At 42.8% G+C, this 19,012-nt stretch overlaps 1 protein-coding gene across 1 annotated transcript; it reads left to right on the forward strand.

Annotated features, from left to right (window-relative positions):
• The first annotated feature begins 233 nt into the window (after window positions 1–233).
• stk38b (serine/threonine kinase 38b) lies at window positions 234–18,981 on the forward strand. The gene is made up of 14 exons (XM_035778361.2): window positions 234–392; window positions 2,333–2,469; window positions 3,450–3,501; window positions 3,572–3,694; window positions 4,921–5,004; window positions 7,330–7,453; window positions 7,531–7,685; window positions 11,386–11,488; window positions 11,635–11,696; window positions 12,309–12,426; window positions 12,530–12,653; window positions 15,792–15,887; window positions 16,015–16,109; window positions 16,518–18,981. The coding sequence occupies exons 2-14, from the start codon at window positions 2,339–2,341 to the stop codon at window positions 16,673–16,675; spliced, it is 1,425 nt and encodes a 474-aa protein (XP_035634254.1). The 5' UTR covers window positions 234–392; window positions 2,333–2,338; the 3' UTR covers window positions 16,676–18,981.
• The last annotated feature ends 31 nt before the right edge of the window (window positions 18,982–19,012 follow it).

Here is a 19,012-nt window from a genome sequence, read left to right on the forward strand (position 1 = left end):
ATATTTCGAGGGATTTTATGGGTTGCTTTTAACATAGAAGGGTATGAGGGGTGGAGGTGATAGTTGAAAGTAACCTAAATAATTCTGCCATGCCTCTTTGAATAAGGGTCAGGGCATGCTATCATCATCACTAAGCCTGTCATCAATCATTATTATTATCATCATGAACAACATAATCACCATCCCCATCATTACCTCGATCAAGCCTGAAACTGATCCGAGCAGCCCACACGACCATGGCCCCGGTAAGAGGCCCCGGGTAATTTGGAGCTCTGCGGGGAGGGGCACTTCACTTCCCGTAATTCGAATGGATACCGACCGTGAACATCAGCAGACTCGAGCGAGGGGAGCAGATCCGACTTGAATTTTAACCGATTGACGCCATAATAGAGGTGAGACTGAGAGTAACATTTCATTTGACAATGACTACGGAGACGTTGTAAATGTGGAATAACAATTTATCTCGTGAACCTTCTAAAGGTAGTTGGGGTAAAAAGCGATCTCTCGCTTGGCAGATGTTGACGCTTTTCTGAACAAAGCAACCAGTCAAAACGAGCGTACTAGTTTATCGCTCAGCTACTTTAATATAACAATATGAGATCGTAAGCTTTTATTGAAGAGTTCAGATTTAGATAGGCCACCTAATAGCATTTGGTAGATATGGGGATTTACTTTAGGAAGTTGAGAACGTAAATCCGCACGGGTAAAACAAAGGCTCCTCTCTCCAGCCTTGGTAGCTATTTTGAGTAGGCTAGTTTACACACAAAAAGTCCAACCAACCATACCATTAATGCAGGACGGTCAAACATTTCGCATACCTGAGTGTGTTCCGTTTTATTGTAGGACTATCTGTAGGCTATTAAAAGTGTAACACCAGCATTTGATTATAGTACTATAGGTAGGTACTGTAGTTTAGTTTTTTATTTAAAGGTCGATTGTAGCCTACAATTACCTCTAATTGTATCTAGATGCCAACACCTTATTCTCATTGCATCGGCTGTAGACTATTTCCTGGCCTTTATATACTTGTATAATAAAGGCGGCTATTTGGACACCCTTTCTCAAGGTAAAGATGGCAATTCTTTGGACAAACTGAATGTAGTTCAAAAACATTTTTTTTAAATCATACTTTCTATTCAAATTTTATGAGTCTGAAGCTGACCTAGGCTAGTCTTCTGTCACACCTGAAGACAACTTGCTGTTTAGTTCACAATGTGTTAATAATATAAGCAGTGCAGACCGTCAGTGCAGACCACTGATAAGAGTAAGCACAGTTAATTAAACAACTGTTTATTTTTATACTTTTTTCCTTTATCGCTTTTGGAGCCTGGAAGATGTGAATGGCCTCTGTCTGTGTCGCTGCCTCCTTTCTCATTTCACGGAATTCGGTCTGCTCCACAACTGAGGAAAACAAACATTTTTCTATCTGATATTCGGTGCATATTCGGTTTTCTCTCTCCAATAGCTATTGAACCAAGCATGACATTCACACCTTTTTTTGTGTAAAAATAAAAATACAAAGCATATTTCGGATTTTAATCATCAATAGCTCTTAAACTAATAAACAAAGCTTGTCAGGACTATGAACATGAAGATTGAAGTCCTAAATCTTATTTTGTACAAAACAAAATGGATTGTTCTCCAATTACCAAGATTCAGAATATACAGTTGTCATACTCATGGCATGCTTGGTTCCATAGTTATTGATGAGAGAAAAACCAAATATCCACACAATATCCAAAATAAAACCCATTTTTACCTTGGTTGCTCCACATTCTCTGAAATACTGTTCTTCTGCTGTTTCTAAATAGGGATCATTTAATGTCCTCGGCCTAGCATTACAGACCACAAATCACCAGACTAAGAAAAGTTATTGCCAGAGGAGTCTGTTTCATATAGTCTCTCTCCTCGCACAACTCAAGCTTTCATGTCTTTTTTGAGTGTTAGCTGATGGAAAGTATAAATCCCTAGTAGAGACTGTCTCATTGTCTCTGCCATGGCTGTCCATAGCCTCTGGTGTTAACTTGAGGGGCTGTGTGTGGACTTGTGGCAGACAGACACCAGAGTGGAGAGGGCATGTGTGACTCATGCCGATTCAAAGCTGTGTTTGAAGTGAGAGTCTATGGCTATGTTTACAACAGGCATCTCTCGTAATGTGTCTGTTCTGATGCAATTGTATACACACACACACTCTTGCACAAACATGCAGCCAACTCCGCCTGGCAATTCATTGTCTTCAACAGAGCCCATAGAATAGGGGACATCTGTAGATAGTAGGGCATAGGATACTTTACACTGTGTGCTCCAATTTGTGTGTGTGTGGGGAGGGTAGGTAATCATGGCGACGAGGGGTCATTCCTCTTGCTCCTCAATGAGTAACCACACCAAGGAGAGAGTGACCATGGCTAAGGTGACCCTGGAGAACTTCTACAGTAACCTGATATCCCAGCATGAGGAAAGAGAGATGAGGTGCGTGCTATGGCATTGACACGCACACACACACGCACCATGCTCTCACATGCTGGAACTAGGAAGATCAGTGACATTGACAGGGTTCTGAAAAGCAAAGGTTGTTCCTCAAAACATGTCCGAAGCTGAGAAGGCAGCACAGTGCCACCAACAAGAGGAAGAGAGAGTAGAGGTGTTACACATCACTGACCTCAACTCGACCTCTCTCTCTGCTTAGAGCCTCACCCTGCCTGGGGGAGAAATGGGTGTAACCGCGCCCTGCCAATGCGTGTAGGCAATACAATAAATGCAGTAGTAAAATAAGTCTGAACGATGTTTCAGTGTGTCTGTGAAATATGCTTTTCCCATGACTAGTGCTTTTCACAATGCATCTGGAAGTACTTTTAGTTTGATAATATCTAGATTTACCCACTGTTGACCATCAGCAGTCCTACCAGGGTCCTGGGAAATCCATATTAAGTTGCTGAATTAAAATGCAATCCCATTAAATCAAAACCTGAATCCAGAAATGCCAGGGATAAGGTTAAATTAAATAGTATTATTCCTTTAAAACCTCTACAGGATCTGTGTACCCCCCCGTTAGAGGCGTCTGAAAAATAAACTTATGCACAAAGCAAGCGCCCAGTCACAGCTCATCCTACCCACCAACGAGCCGTGCCAAAAGAGGAAGTCCACACTAGAATATTGTTCATGGTGTCACAGACCTGCTTAGAAAGGAGAATATACAATAATTATAGGGGCTGGTTTGGCTAAGCTCCCTCATTTTTTCAAGAAAAACATTTATGGTTTATTTCTCTTTGAGAACATATGAATGGGTCATTCCTTTTCTGTCACCATTCCTCCATAACTGCCCCAAATCAATTAAAGAACCGGTAGTGTAGTGCTTAGTATAGAGCTGCAGGTTTCGAGGGGACTTCCTGAATCAACATATTTGACCCTAACCTTTAATTCTTGACCCCCAACCCCTATCTTGTTGCTAGGCAACAGAAGCTGGAGAGGGTGATGGATGAGGAGGGACTGCCTGATGAGGAGGTGAGTGTAGTAACACACACACACACACACGCACACGCACACAAACACTTACACACACCCTGTGTTGCAGAAGTGTATGCGGCGCTCCCAGCATGCACGTAAGGAGACAGAGTTCCTGAGGCTGAAGAGAACCCGGCTGGGATTGGAAGACTTTGAGTCCCTCAAGGTGATTGGTCGAGGAGCTTTTGGAGAGGTAAGCCTACATAGAGCTATTGCAGTCCTAATTAGGTTATTACTATGTAATTAGTTATCATTTCACAATGTAATAGCTTTGCGAGGTAAAAAGTGGGTTTGTCAATAAAGTGTAGCTGAGTTATGTTTGTTATCACGCTCTGGTGGATCCTCCCATTTTCTCTACTCCCTGCTGTAAGTTATCTATCACTCAGCAGCAATAGAGGAGAGTGGGGTAAGTTGAGTCATTTTTTACATTCAGCATCACTGATATCTGCATTTATTTCAAGATGTTGTGGATCCCTGGAAATAATAAGAATTCATGTAAACGTTACAGTTTTGATAACATAGCTTGTCCAAAAAAAGTGGTCTCTTGGCACAATTTAACCTGGGTATGGGTTAATCACGATCACTTTTTGTCTTTTAATAATTTTAAGCATATTTTAACACAGGCTTAACACCTAACGAACACTTTTAACATAGTCCAGCTCCTGTTGTTACCTCATATCCTTGGGCTCCCGAGTGGCACAGCAGCCTAAGGCACTGCATCTCAGTGCAAGAGGTGTCACTACAGTCCCTGGTTTGATTCCAGGCTGTTTCACATCCGGCCGTGATTGGGAGTCCCATAGGGCGGCACACAATTGGTCCGGGTTTGGCCGGGGTAGGCCGTCATTGCAAATAAGAATTTGTTCTCAACTGACTTGCCTAGTTAAATAAAAACATATCTTTTCTTTAAATATCCCAGCGATAATGCCTTGCTAATGCAGATACGTTTTTATTTAACTAGGCAAGTCAGTTGAGAACAAATTCTCCTGGGAAGAAAACACTTACATTTGCTCAACTTGACATTGGCTTAATGATTGTTTCACTTTACCCCTTGGCCATTGGCTCGATTGGTTAACTTTACCCCATAGCCATTGGCTCAACTTAACATTTTGACTATGTTAGCCCACAAAGCTACAGGGATGTACTTTCATGATAGGTTTAGGACCTCCTATTGCAGCTTATAAAACACTGACCTCTTCCTAAATATTTGGTCAAATTATACATTTTGTATAGTTTATAATTATCCCACAAACAAGGGTGGCTCAATTTACCCCACTCTCACCTACAGTCCTGTGTTTTTCAGTCTGAACTGCCTAATCCACTGATTTCAGAAAATAATTTGATGGCGATGATGTAAATCCCTTCCCATTTGCCATGACCTCATGAACTTATGTTGGATCACCTTTGCCCTCTGATCAACAGGTGCGTCTGGTCCAGAAGAAGGACACAGGTCATGTCTATGCCATGAAGATCCTGCGCAAGGCTGACATGCTGGAGAAGGAACAGGTGTGTGTTTCTCTTTTTCTCTGTCTCTCTCTCTCTCTCTCTCTCTGGGCTCTATTTTAACAAACCTAACACAATGGTAAATCATAGCGCTGACGGTAGTGCAATAGGTTCGGGGCGTCAGAAATATTTTAGTTATTTGACAACTGCAATTATGGGTGCAGTAGCTGGCGGTGGCACGAAAAGACTGGGTTTTGATTACTAAACAAGTTGAAGGTGTGTCCAGGCTTGACCCCTCATTGCTCAATCAGAACGTGCTCCATGGCTAAATATGGATTTCTTCATGTTGTGTACGGTCTTTTATGTGTATTGCGTTGTCATCAACTCAAATTCAAATGTGAGTCCATTATAGCTTAGTTTGTTAAAAAGCCTCCAGCAACAGCATAAGAAAAAAAAGTATGTAGGCCTATCCCATCTTTGCTAAATACGTTGAACATGTTTGCAGTCCACATTGTAAGAAGCCTTATTGCATGGCTTCAATATGGAAATACATAGCATTCACACTGATATAGGGGCTACGCCTACTGTAAATTGCATTATGTCTGCCTTGTCTGAGCCATGGACCTGCCAAATGATGTCAATAAGCAAGATTAAATTCCGAAAGAGAGTGAATCATTCTGATCAAATTCTTATCAAAAGGAGAAAACAGCTTGTTTTAAATAGGCTGTCTAAATACTGTTACAGGCACCATAATTGCTCTCTTTGGGCGTATAATATTAAGGTAGACATTTTTTAAAACAAGTTGTTGCTTTTACTCACATCCAAAATAAGAACGTGAGCAGGCAAAAAAAAGGTATGTTTTTCTGCTCCCAAACTTGATCTTTTAATAAAGCTTTGGGAAAGCAGTCTCACGAGCCAAACCCTTTATTGATAGGCTGCTATTTGGCCAATGCATTGGGAGTGGAGGGTGGAGCCGTGCTTGGTTTTTCTTAAAAATAAAATGGAAAAACAAGCCATTTGTTTTTAAAAACAACAACAATATTTCTAAATAGGATGGGGTCAGAAGCGTAATATCATAAATCGCATCTCACGTCAATGTCTTAACATGACATTTGCACGTCTATTTAAAATACTAGGGTCCTGTCAATTGTTTCGTTGCCTACTGAGAGTGACTCCAAAATGTTTCAAGTCACTCTCAGTAGACCATTTAAAACCCCTTCATTCATAGGCTAATTAGCTAATGCATGGCCAGGATTTTAAAAAATATGCCCCTATACGAAGCTGCTAAACAAGACTATGCTTGGTTTTTAATCAAATTAAACAAAGTGGGAGGGGAACAAATAGTTTTTTAAATGTTTCTAAATACATGATTCTAAGGCCCAAAAGACACATCTCTCTTTCCGTTGGCACTGTGAGCCATTGCTGCATAGGCTGCGCTTCCACACTCAGATTCCATGCCGTTATCAACTGTGTTACCGTTAACCTGCTTTTGGTGGGTCTTAACTTCCCTTTTGCACTCCATGAAATTGTCACTATGCGCTTGTTTTTAAGGACATACCTCAAATATTGCCTCCTCCCACCTCAGCGCAAGCGAGCTGATGTAAATTGCTGAACCTGGTGTAATGCCAGTCCGTTTTTACAATGATGAAATTGCAAACTATTGTGTGTTCGACACTTGAGTCTCCTTAGCACCTGCTGATAATAGAGCCGTGTCCCTTTTATTCGCTCAGCTGAGACATGTACTGTATCTAAGGACATGTACTGTATCTAAGGACATGTACTGTATCTAAGGACATGTACTGTATCTAAGGACATGTACTGTATCTAAGGACATGTACTGTATCTAAGGACATGTACTGTATCTAAGGACATGTACTGTATCTAAGGCCATGTACTGTATCTAAGGACACAGGATTACTTCACATTCCTCCTCCTTAAGCCTTGTGTCGTGTTGAAACATATTCCTTATTTTCCCAACGTATTATGGATATTTAACTTTGTTTATGTAGCAACAGCAATGGCTATTTCTGAATGTACCCCCTCCCCCCCTCCTCCACTGCCCTCTCCAAATCTGTGAATATCAAAGGTCTTGGTGCTAGAGGATGGGGCTGGACCTGTAGGCTTATTGATGTATACATTCTATGTGTTGTGTTCCGATGTTAGGTGGGTTAGCATTAGTGTAGAGAAAATGTGTGTGTGTGTGTTCATTCTTTGATCTATGTGTTATATTTCTATGTTGGGTGGGTTAGCATTAGTGTTGAGAGATTGGGTGTGTGTGTTCCTTCTATGTGTTGTGTTTCGATGTTGGGTGGGTTGGCGTTAGTGTAGAGAGAATGTCTGTGTGTTAATTTTATGTGATCTACAGTATGTGTTGTTTTTCTATGTTAGGTGGGCCATATCCGGGCTGAAAGGGACATCCTGGTGCAGGCAGACAGTCTGTGGGTGGTCAAGATGTTCTACAGCTTCCAGGACAAGATGAACCTCTACCTACTCATGGAGTTCCTACCTGGAGGTGTGTGTGTGAAGTGTGCACGTGCATGTTTGCAATTGTGTGTGCGACGCTGATGCTCTTTGTGGCACTCCCTGCAGGTGACATGATGACATTGCTGATGAAGAAGGATACTCTGTCAGAGGAGGAGACTCAGTTCTATGTGGCTGAGACGGTCCTGGCCATAGACTCGATACACCAGATGGGCTTCATACACAGAGACATCAAACCTGACAATGTACTGCTGGACTCCAAGGTACATATACACAGAACCTGCTATGTAATACATACATGCAAGCAAACACACACACACACACACACACACTCTGTAGCGTACGCACTTGGAGTCAGGAAGCAGGTGCAGAAGGTACGTTTAATGGTAAGAGACGGCAGATCAACAAAACATGAGAAGCGTATTGAACGAGAACAGAACCAATACTGCCTAACGACTGAGGCTACTGAGAACTAAATAAAGGGAGAGTATTCAAGGTGATGATGAGGTCCAGGTGTCACGGTTTTCATATGGTGAAGGAGAGTCGGACCAAACTGCAACGTGTCGATTGCGATTCATGTTTATTTAAACAAACGTAAACACGACTAAACACGAACACTACAAAACAATAAACGAAACGAAAACCGAAAACAGCCTATACTAACATCGAACAAGGACATCAAGACACTCAGGACAATCACCCACAATACAACCAAAGAATATGGCTGCCTAAATATGGTTCCCAATCAGAGACAACGATAAACACCTGCGTCTGATTGAGAACCACTTCAGACAGCCATAGACTCTCCTAGAACACCCCACTAAGTTACAATCCCACTAAGCTACACACCACATACAAAAACCCATGTCACACCCTGGCCTGACCAAATACATAAAGAAAAACACAAAATACGTCGACCAGGGCGTGACACCAGGTGTGCGCAATGATGGTGCCAGGACCTGTGGTTAGTAGACCGGCGACGTTGAGCGCCGGAGAGCGGCAGCTGGAGTAGGCATGACACTCGATCTGGCTTGGGGTCCACGGGGCCCGGGCTGGCTGATATCCCAGGACACACTGGAAGGGAGTCAGCCCGGTGGAGGAGTGACGAAGTGAGTTCTGTGCGTACTCCGCACTGGGAAGGAACCGGGCCTACTCCCCCTGCCGGTCCTAAGGAACCTCCCCAGCTTCTGGTTAGTCCTTTCCACCTGCCCGCTGGACTGAGGTACGTGGATGTGAGGCTGGCCGTGTCCCCCAGCTTCTCCGTGAAGGCTCCCCATACTCACGATGTGAATTTGGGGCCATGGTCAGAGACAATGTCCACCCGGAAGGCCTTAGGGCCAGAACATCTGCTGGAACAGTGCCTCAGAAACCTGGAGAGCGGCAGGGAGACCAAAGAGAGGGATAAAATGGCAGGATTTAGAGAATCTGTCCACAAGAACCGTAATAGTGGTGAAACCATCAGACGGGGGGAGATCAGTGACAATGTCTATGGACAGATGGGTCTAAGGCTGCTGAGGCACGGGAAGGGGAAGGAGTTTCCCTGCTGGAGCATGCCAGGGAGATTTAGTTTGGGCACATACGGAGCAGGAGTTGACAGAGTGGGCAATGTCCTGCGCCAAGGTGGACCACCAGTACTTAGCGGAGATGGATTGAATGGTGCAGGTGATACCTGGGTGTCCAGCAGCGTGGGATGTGTGCGCCCAGGTCAGCAGCCTATCTCTTACGCCCGTGAGAACGTAGATGCGCTCAGGGGGGCAGGTAACAGGTGCGGGTTTCCTCTCCAGAGCCTGGTGGATGTGGAACCACAGGGCAAGGGAAAGCAGGGATTCCGGCATCCTGGTGCCGAGGCGGAGACGAGGCTGTGATTCTCATCTTTCGACCAGGATAAAGTGGGGTTATGACGTTGGAGCCACGGCAGGCCGAGGATGACTTTGTGTACGGGTGTAGTGATGATGAGGAAGGCTTTCTTGGTGCATGGCTCCCACGGTGAGGTTGAGTGGTGCTGTGATGTGCGTGATAGTGCCGGATCCCAATGGTCGGCTTGGGCAGGAAAAGGAGAGGAGAGCGGGTATGAGGTGATGTTGAGGGAGGAGGCGAGGGCCTGGTTGATGAAATTCCCCGCGGCACCGGAGTCCACTAGAGTTGTAGAGACCACGCCTGAGGGACAGCCGCCCCTCTGCCCTAGTGGACCCCGGGTTGGGACGCACTGGACAACACTGAAGCTGGTACCTCTCCTGGCCGCAATAGGAACACGACGTCCCTCTGCCAAGGACAGACGTTTGGCCCCTACCTCCATGGGTTCAGCCACTCCCAAAGAAGGTTGCTATAGTAACCTGGTATATTTGTTAAGTATTATGTTTACCAATAGATGGCAGTATTGACTCAATACGTGATTTGCTTTAATTATCCATAACCGTTTAGTCTGCCATTAAACCGTGCTCGGAAACACCTCAGGGAGCTTACGCCAGGTGCATTCCGGTAATGTTATTCTAAGTAACAATTAAATAATAAAACGTACTCATGTGTCCGGTGTCATCAATCTAAGAAGCATCCCAAGATACTACAGTTGTCCAGACAGATAGCCATCGCGATGAGTGCGTCCAAAGAAAGGTTGTCGTCCGGGCACGCCATCGCCGTCTGAACCGCCTTGTGCAGACCTCTACGGAATAGGGTGCAGAGCACCAGTACATTCCATCCGCCGGAGGCTGCCACGGTCCGGGAAGGTTAGGGCGTACTCCGCAATGGTCTGGGAATCCTGCCGGATTTGGAATAGTCGCTCACCTCCTTCTCTGCCCTCCGGTGGATGGTCGAAGACCGCCCTTAACAGAGCCATGAACCTCTCATATGAACCCATGAATACAAACAGGTTAAAATCTGGTTTAAATAACGTCATTAAAACGTGTTGAAATCTGGTAAAAATTACGTAATTTACAAACAGGTTGAAATCTGGTTGAAATAACGTCATTAAAACAGGTTGAAATCTGGTTAAAATAACGTCTTTACTTTCTTTTTGCTTTTTTACGACCAAATCTCTAAATGTCATGTTTTAGTAGGGTCCAGACACTTTTTTTTGGCGATTTCACTTGTTTTTGAGAAATTTACCGCAACCAGTGCTTCACTTCCTCGTCCTCGTTGTGCTGTACGGGAGGCTCCGAAAAATATGAACAAATTCTCCAAAAACATACAAATACGTTCTTTTAGAAACTGAACATCTCTCAGTATAGTGATGCAGGTCTTTAGATGTTGTACACAGAACCTTATCTGGAACGTTATCTTTCAATTAGTTGCAACTCGAGTGATACCGCTCCGTTCATTCTATCAGCAAGCTACAAGGAGAATGGAAACAGGAAGGAAAAAGGAAACGGCTTGAGTCGCACAAAATGCAATGTAACGTTGCGGATAAAGTTCAGAATGACAATGTTATGTGTACAACGTCTAAAAAACTGCGCCACCCTATTTTTGCGTTTCTAAAACAATGTATTTGGTTGTTTTTGGAGCACTTGTTCATGTGTTTTCAGAGCCCCCTGTACTGCACAACGAGGATGAGGAAGTGAATCGCTGGTTAGGGTAGGTTTCTCAAAAGTGAAATCTAAAAAATAAAAAAAAAGTGCTCTGGATCCTTCTATAACATGCCATGTACATTTAGATTTTTTGATTCGGTTATAAAAAAGCAAGCAGGTTGAAATCTATTTGAAATTACACACACACACACACACACACACACACACACACACACACACACACACACACACACAGGAGGATTACATCAGCATTAGAATGTGGTGATCTACCTGAGTGTCGAGTCTGAAATTATAAATCCACAACACAGTTTCAAAGTCACCACAGAAACTGTGATTTCAGAACACTCTGATGTTGTCATGCGTTATTACTGAAACATCCCCAGGAAGTGGTGTAACACAAATAACCGTGTGTGTGCGCGTGTGTGTGTGTGTGTGTGTTCAGGGCCATGTGAAGCTATCAGACTTCGGCTTGTGTACAGGGTTGAAGAAGGCCCATCGGACAGAGTTCTACAGGAACCTCAACCACAGCGTTTCCAACGACTTCAGTGAGTACGACAATACAGCTATACTCAATGAATTTAAGTAGATACAATTAGAAAGCTAATACAACTATATATTTGTCATGGATCTTCCTCCTGGGTGCGTAGCTGTAACTGAGTTGTGCCTAAGACCAATCATTTCTTCTCCACAGCATCTCAGTACATGAACTCCAAGAGGAAAGCAGAGACCTGGAAGAGGAACAGACGACAGCTGGTGAGTGTCATGGAGCTCTGGCTACCTTTAGTCACTACTCCACTGGAGGATCGGTCTTAAGCCCAAACTTCCTCATAAACGCAGCAAAGACGACTGTAGTTAATTAGGGTATAAGACGGTTTACCAATGGCCTCTGCTTTTGAAATGTGTTGGTTATCCGTGTTCATTCACTCCTAGGAAAAAGTGTTCCCTCCTGTAAAGAGTAGAGCATCTCCAAATCCACATTATCTCTTCGTGCGAGAGAGCCTGTCGTTCTGTATAGACCAGATTTCTCTAGATGAAATGATGAAGGCCAGTGTAGTAGCAGAGATACAGTACACATCTGGTGTGCAGATGGTTGGATTTCTGTCCCTTTTTATGGGCTGACATTTACAGCACGGTTACAGTTACGTCAGCTTGGTTTCCACAGCGAATGTACTGTGTGGCATGGTAAGAGAAAAAGGCTAGGGTTGACTGCATTTTAATTAGGTCAATTCAGAACATTACTTGAAATGGTTATTCATTTCAGGGGCTAGAGGTTGTTTTACTGACTGGGCTGTGTCTAAAGCAGGGCGTACCTCTTACCCTGTCAACTCTCCTCTCCCTCTCTCCTTTCCTATCTTCCTCTCTCAGGCTTTCTCCACTGTGGGAACTCCAGACTACATCGCCCCGGAAGTGTTCATGCAGACCGGATACAACAAGCTCTGTGATTGGTGGAGCCTGGGGGTCATCATGTACGAGATGCTGATTGGTAAGAGTGATCGTTTGATTGATTGGAACACCGGCACTAACTTGCAAGAAGTAAGTTAGGATTGAATTAGGATTGCTGTCTAAGTTTCTTTGTTTCTCTCCAGGCTACCCCCCGTTCTGTTCGGAGACACCCCAGGAGACATATAAGAAGGTGATGAACTGGAAGGAGACTCTGGTTTTCCCTCCGGAAGTCCCCATCTCAGAGAGGGCCAAGGAACTCATCCTCAGGTGAGCACCAGTACACTCTTGGAAAAAAAGGGTTCCAAAATGGTTCTTTGCAGAGAGATGGAGTTCTACCAATAACCATTTTCATTTGAAGAATCCTTTTTGGAAGATGAGGGTTCTTTGTAAGGCAAAGGGTTCAAACTGGAATCTTTCTCATCCTAAGAACTGTTTTTGGAAAGAAGGGTTCTTTGGATGGCAATAAGGATTCTTTGAAAGACAAGAAGGGTTCTACATAGAACCCGTGTGAATCTAAATAAATAGTACCTGAGCATTCCTGTTTATCTCTGTGTTCAAAGTTTAACCCTCTTGAGCTTAAAAGGATAGGTGTAAGAATGGTTTAAACTGTACCTTTAACTACCGTTCAAAAGTTTGGGGCCACTTAGGAATCTCCGTGTTTTCGATGAAAACATACATGAAATGAGTTGCAAAATTAATAGGAAATATAGTCAAGATGTTGACAAGGTTATAAATAACTATTTTTAATTTAAATAGTAATTGAGTCCTTCAAACTTTGCTTTTGTCAAAGAATCCTCCATTTGCAGCAATTACAGCCTTGCAGACCTTTGGCATTCCAGTTGTCAATTTGTTGAGGTAATCTGAATGGATTTCACCCCATGCTTCCTGAAGCACCTCCCACAAGTTGGATAGGCTTGATGGGCACTTCTTACATACCATATGGTCAAGCTGCTCCCACAACAGCTCAATAGGGTTGAGATCCGGTGACTGTGCTGGCCACTCCATTACAGACAGCTGACTGCTTCTTTCCTAAATAGTTCTTGCATAGTTTGGAGCTGTGCTTTGGGTCATTGTGCTGTTGTAGGAGAAAATTGTCTCCAATTAAGCGCCGTCCACAGGGTATGACATGGCGTTGCAAAATGGTGTGATAGCCTTCCTTCTTCAAGATCCCCTTTACCTTGTACAAATATCCCACTTTACCAACACCAAAGCACCCCCAGACCATCACGTTGCCTCCTCCATGCTTGACAGATGGCGTCAAGCATTCTTCCAGCATATTTTTTAAAATTCTGCGTCTCATGAATGTTCTTCTTTGGGATCCGAACACCTCAAACTAACATTTGTCTTTTGTTTTTATTGGCCAGTCTGAGATATGGCTTTTTCTTTGCTACTCTGCCTTTAAGGCCAGCATCCCAGAGTCGCCTCCTCACTGTTGACATTGAGACTGGTGTTTTGCGAGTACTATTTAATGAAGCTGCCAGTTGAGGACTTGTGATATGTCTGTTTCTCAAACTAGACACTCTAATGTACTTGTCCTCTTGCTCAGTTGTGCACGGAGGCCTCCCACTCCTCTTTCTATTCTGGTTAGAGCCAGTTTGCGCTGTTCTCTGAAGGGAGTAGTACACAGCGCTGTACGAGATCTTCAGTTTCTTGGCAATTTCTCGCATTCAATAGCCTTCATTTCTCAGAACAAGAATAGACTGACGAGATTCAGAAGAATGTTCTTTGTTTCTGGCCATTTTGAGCCTGTAATCAAACCAACAAATGTTGATGCTCCAGATACTCAACTAGTCTAAAGAAGACCAGTGTTATTGCTTCTTTAATCAGAACAACAGTTTTCAGCTGTGCTAACGTAATTGCAAAAGGGTTTTCTAATGATCTATTAGCCTTTTTAGAATGAGAAACTTGGATTAGCTAACACAACATGCCATTGGGACACAGGGGTGATGGTTGCAGATAATGGGCCTCTGTACGCCTACGTAGATATTCCATAAAACATCTGCCGTTTCCAGCTTCAATAGTCATTTACAACATTAACAATGTCTACACTGTATTTCTGATCAATTTGATGTAATTTTAATGAACAAAATAGTAGCTTTTCTTTCAAAAACAATGACATTTCTAAGTGACCCCAAAGTTTTGAACGGTAGTGTGTATGGGAATATTCGTACACAGCAAATTGGCCTGTGTTACCTAGTGTTGATCTTTCAGTGTAACATTTCTAAGGTTGATTCAGGAGTTACATTAACTCTATAAAGAGCCAAATTAACACTCAGGGGTTTAAACGGACCCAATTGTTGGCGTTTAATAACCAAAGGCGAATGTGTGATTGTGTCATTTGTACTCTGTGTAGAGTAAAACACTCAAATCCACACCCATCGTTAACATATTTCCTAGCATGCTCTATAGCAGGTTGTTGTCTCGTATGGGGACAAACCGAAAGACCCTATATGGTTCTACTTAACACCTTTTTTTCTGAGAGTGCACTACATATAACAGTCCATAGAGACCATTGTACTGTCAGGACCCGGTTACGAACCCGGGTCTCCGGAGTGAGAAACAGTCACTTAACCAACTGAGCCACGAATAGTCGGCAGAACCCAGAAGATAGTCGGCAGAACCCAGAAGATGAGACACAGCAGTACTTGAGACGGTGTATTTAATGAAGTAAAAAGTGAAGTCCTTCAGGAAAACATGAAACTCCACAACCTCAAAAGGAATTCCACAAGAACAAAGGTAATCCTCCAAGACAAAAAGGTAAATCCACAAGGTGGTAGGTGTAGCATAAAAAGCCTCAAAAGATACTCAAAAATAAATAAACAAGAACAAAAAACAGAATTCCACAAGAGAGTCCACCGGGATCAACAAGAGTTCACAGAATACTAGGGCTGGGTGCTAACATACAAACACAGAGCAAAGAACTGAGGAAAACTAAGGTTTTAAATACAATCAGGGGAAACGAGGCACAGGTGCAAATAATAATGGGGATCAAGGGAAAACAAAAGGTCAAAAAGCACAATGGGGGCATCTTAGTGACCAAAAACCGGAACAACCCTGGCCAAATCCTGACACCTCTTTAAGGAATACCTAGGATAGGATAAGTAATCCTTCTCACCCCCCCCTTTAAGATTTAGATGCACTATTGTAAAGTGACTGTTCTACTGGATGTCATAAGGTGAATGCACCAATTTGTAAGTCGCTCTGGATAAGAGCGTCTGCTAAATGACTTAAATGTAAATGTATGTACAGTATATTATTCTTGATAAGAATGACCGTCAACTAAATGGTTCAATTGTAAAACATGAATGTCATCTCGAGCAAAATACTGTGTCTCTGGCAGGTATACTTCTATGTCCCTTTATGTGGTTGTTCTCAGGATCAACATTTTGGTTTATTCCTACTTAGGTTCTGCTGTGAGGGAGATCATCGGATCGGGGCGACAGGGGTGGAGGAGATCAAGAGAAACCCATTCTTTGAGGGAGTCGATTACGACCACATCAGGTACACAGGGACTTCTTTCCGGGAACAGTTTATAGGCAAATCCATTTTCTTTTCTTTTTTTAATACCTCGGCGTTCCAAGAAGTCCAGGTCTTACTACAGTCTTACTGTGTTTGTCGCCCAACCCAGGGAGAGACCTGCAGCGATTCCCGTGGAGATCAAAAGCATAGACGACACGTCAAACTTCGACGAGTTCCCCGAGTCGGACATCCTCTCACCCACAGGTGAGAGAAAGACAAGAGTTTCGGCAGAAACTATTTTCCTGTGTCTTTCAAAGTTTGTGTGTTATTCTTGACGTGTGTGTGTGTGTGTGTGTGTGTGTGTGTGTGTGTGTGTGTGTGTGTGTGTGTGTGTGTGTGTGTGTGTGTGTGTGTGTGTGTGTGTGTGTGTGTGTGTGTGTCTGGTTGTACAGTATACCGTGCTTCTACACCTGCATTGTTTTAGGCTGGGTTTCTGTACAGCACTTTGAGATATCAGCTGATGTAAATTTGTAATTTGTAAATTTGATTTGATTTGACCTTGTGGCTATCAACTCTAAATATCTCCCTTTCACCTTGTCTATTTCCGCTCCCACATTCCTCTCCCTCTTTTGTCACTCTCCTTTCTCTGCCCCTTTCTCTCTCTCCCCCCAGCTGCAGCAGCACCCACCAAGTCTCCAGCAGCAGCAGCTGCAGCGGAGGCTGACTATAAAAATAAGGACTGGGTCTTCATCAACTACACCTACAAGCGATTCGAGGGCCTGACAGCCAGGGGAGCCATCCCTTCCTATATGAAGGGAAGCAAGAGATGAACTCTGACCCTATAACCTGTGCTGCAGTGACCCACTGATTCCCATATCCCCCGCAGCACCCAGATACCTTCACACAACGGTTCAGTTTCATTATACAAATGTTTTTTTGTTTGTTTTTTTAAATTTATTTTTTACAAAATTCAACTGTTAAGTGTTCTATTTCCTGCAGGCCTTCTGAACCAGGATTCTGAGAAATCTGGTTGAACCAACCCTAACCAGTTCATTATACTCTGTGGATACATGGTTGTAACCACAGTTTGGCCTTATGTGACTTGGGGCCCAGTAACCGGGTTTCCAGGATGTGAAAACCACCATTATTCTTTCACTATCAATGCATGTTTGGATGAATTATCTCAGTAAACTTTTTACAGTGTGTAACAATTACTCATCTCAAATATGCTTTCTCGCTGTGTTGGAAGAATGTCCATTTTTATCCTAGAAAGCAGGATAGCAGTTTTGATTGAATAGGGCCCAATGTCTCAGAGCTGAAGCCTGGCTCTAACTTTCCCACCAGCACTGAACTCTGATGTACAGCCTTATAGCTGTCCCCTTGTGTCCCTCCAGAACCTTCTCCCCACTCCTCTCCTCGACCTGTCATACGGTTAATAGGAAAACGTCTCTACTGTTCTCTAGGAAGCTGACAGGTTCACAGCAGTCTGTCTCACTACCCCTGTGATGTCATTAGATTAGATCACCGCTTGCCTTGGAGAGAGGAGTTCTAACAATGCTATTTTTAGCATTCTATTTCTGTGATTCCTGTGATGTCATCAGTCAGAGTGAGTGAGAATGTTCACCAAAGGACGGAAAATTCCATGGTAGTCTAGCTTACTCCTCAATAAGGGGTTTATTGAGGAAGCACTTCTCCTTCACTGCCTTTGTTGGTTGTCTCAACTTTTAATGTGCCCTGTTATTTCTTTTGTCATTTTGTTATGTATCATTTTCATAATACAGACGTTTTCGAAAAGGTTCATTCAGATGCTGTGTTGGATTGAAGTAGTACTAGTCTTCAGGGATATAACTAATGCTGGTTGTGAGTGTATGTTGAACTGTCTGAATGACACTACCTTGAGACGTCATGTCCATTTTATATGCCTTACCCAAAGAATTCCAAGAGCTGTACATTAGTTTGAAATTGGAATCCCCCTTTTTGTTTCATGTTAAATTGTTTGTATGCAGGATGGAAAGCTCTAGACCTTTGCTCACCCGACAGTGCTTGATTCTTTTTTTAAATTTTCTACAGCTGCTCTTTCTAAAGCTGGTATTTAATGAAAGGCTTCCCATGTTACTTTATTTTTTTCTTCCATATAGTAATTTTAACTCACAAATGAACCACTGTTTTATGCACAATGCTGGGGATTTATGGATTTCACGTACATTTAAAACTTCAGCAAATATGAAATATAGAGCTTGAACTTTCACATATATCTGTGTTTAAACACTTTCAGCACTGTTAGTGTGTGTATTATGTAAAAAAAAAGGAAAACAAACTTGGCCTCACTTTACACCTTACATGAGTAACTACAGGATACTTTTTACTAGATGAACTACTGCAGTCAGGTAGTAGTAGGCCTAACACTAACCATTTGTTCTCGCTCTTTTATTTTTCAAGAGACTAAAATGGTATGTGCTATGTAACTACTTGCACTTAAATGTAATTACATAGATTATTCCCACATAGTAACCCAGTAGTAATACCTGTGTAAAGTGATACATTATTTTTTTTCTCCCCCAGATAGACGACTGAATGACGTTGACGGTCAGTTCTCCTCTCGTTCTGATTTTCACTCGAGTGCTTTAAGGTCTTTGTACCCGCTGGAGAAGTAAACTCTGAACAGCTGCTTAGCATGATAGATTCTTACTAGTGTAATGCTGTTTGAAAAGGTGCACATGCCAAATAGGCGGTACAATAATTCCCATTAAGTCTGCTTATGTTTTTTAATATAGCCTATATTTTGTGTCAATGCTCACACCAAGCTGTTCCTTTTGAACAAGGAAAAATATTGATATGCAAATGAGTACATGTATAAACAATTTGTAAGTCGCTCTGGATAAGAGCGTCTGCTAAATGACTTAAATGTAAATGTAAATGTAAACCGCAGTCTTTTGTCTGCTGGGTGACACATATACTATGTGTAGGTCTGTGTGTGTGTGTGTGTGTATATCTTATTGAATCCTTCTGTATGAGGTTTGAATGTTTTCAGCTCAACTATATTTCTCAGCAAAGGAGAACATATGTTCACTATGAGGAAAAAAAAGCTTTAAATGCTGAGAATTATTTCATCTTTCAATAAAACATTTGTACAATTCTGGGGCATACTGTTGTTTCTTTTTTATGCC

This window comes from Oncorhynchus keta, chromosome 10, assembly GCF_023373465.1.
Source record: "Oncorhynchus keta strain PuntledgeMale-10-30-2019 chromosome 10, Oket_V2, whole genome shotgun sequence".
NCBI lineage: Eukaryota > Metazoa > Chordata > Actinopteri > Salmoniformes > Salmonidae > Oncorhynchus > Oncorhynchus keta.

Excerpts from the sequence above, each read along its gene's own strand:
- stk38b (XM_035778361.2), top strand. The coding sequence starts at position 2,339 with ATGGCGACGAGGGGTCATTCCTCTTGCTCCTCAATGAGTAACCACACC. Across the intron at positions 3,695-4,920 it reads GTCGAGGAGCTTTTGGAGAG|GTGCGTCTGGTCCAGAAGAA; the intron begins GTAAGCCTACAT and ends TCTGATCAACAG. Across the intron at positions 7,686-11,385 it reads ATGTACTGCTGGACTCCAAG|GGCCATGTGAAGCTATCAGA; the intron begins GTACATATACAC and ends GTGTGTGTTCAG.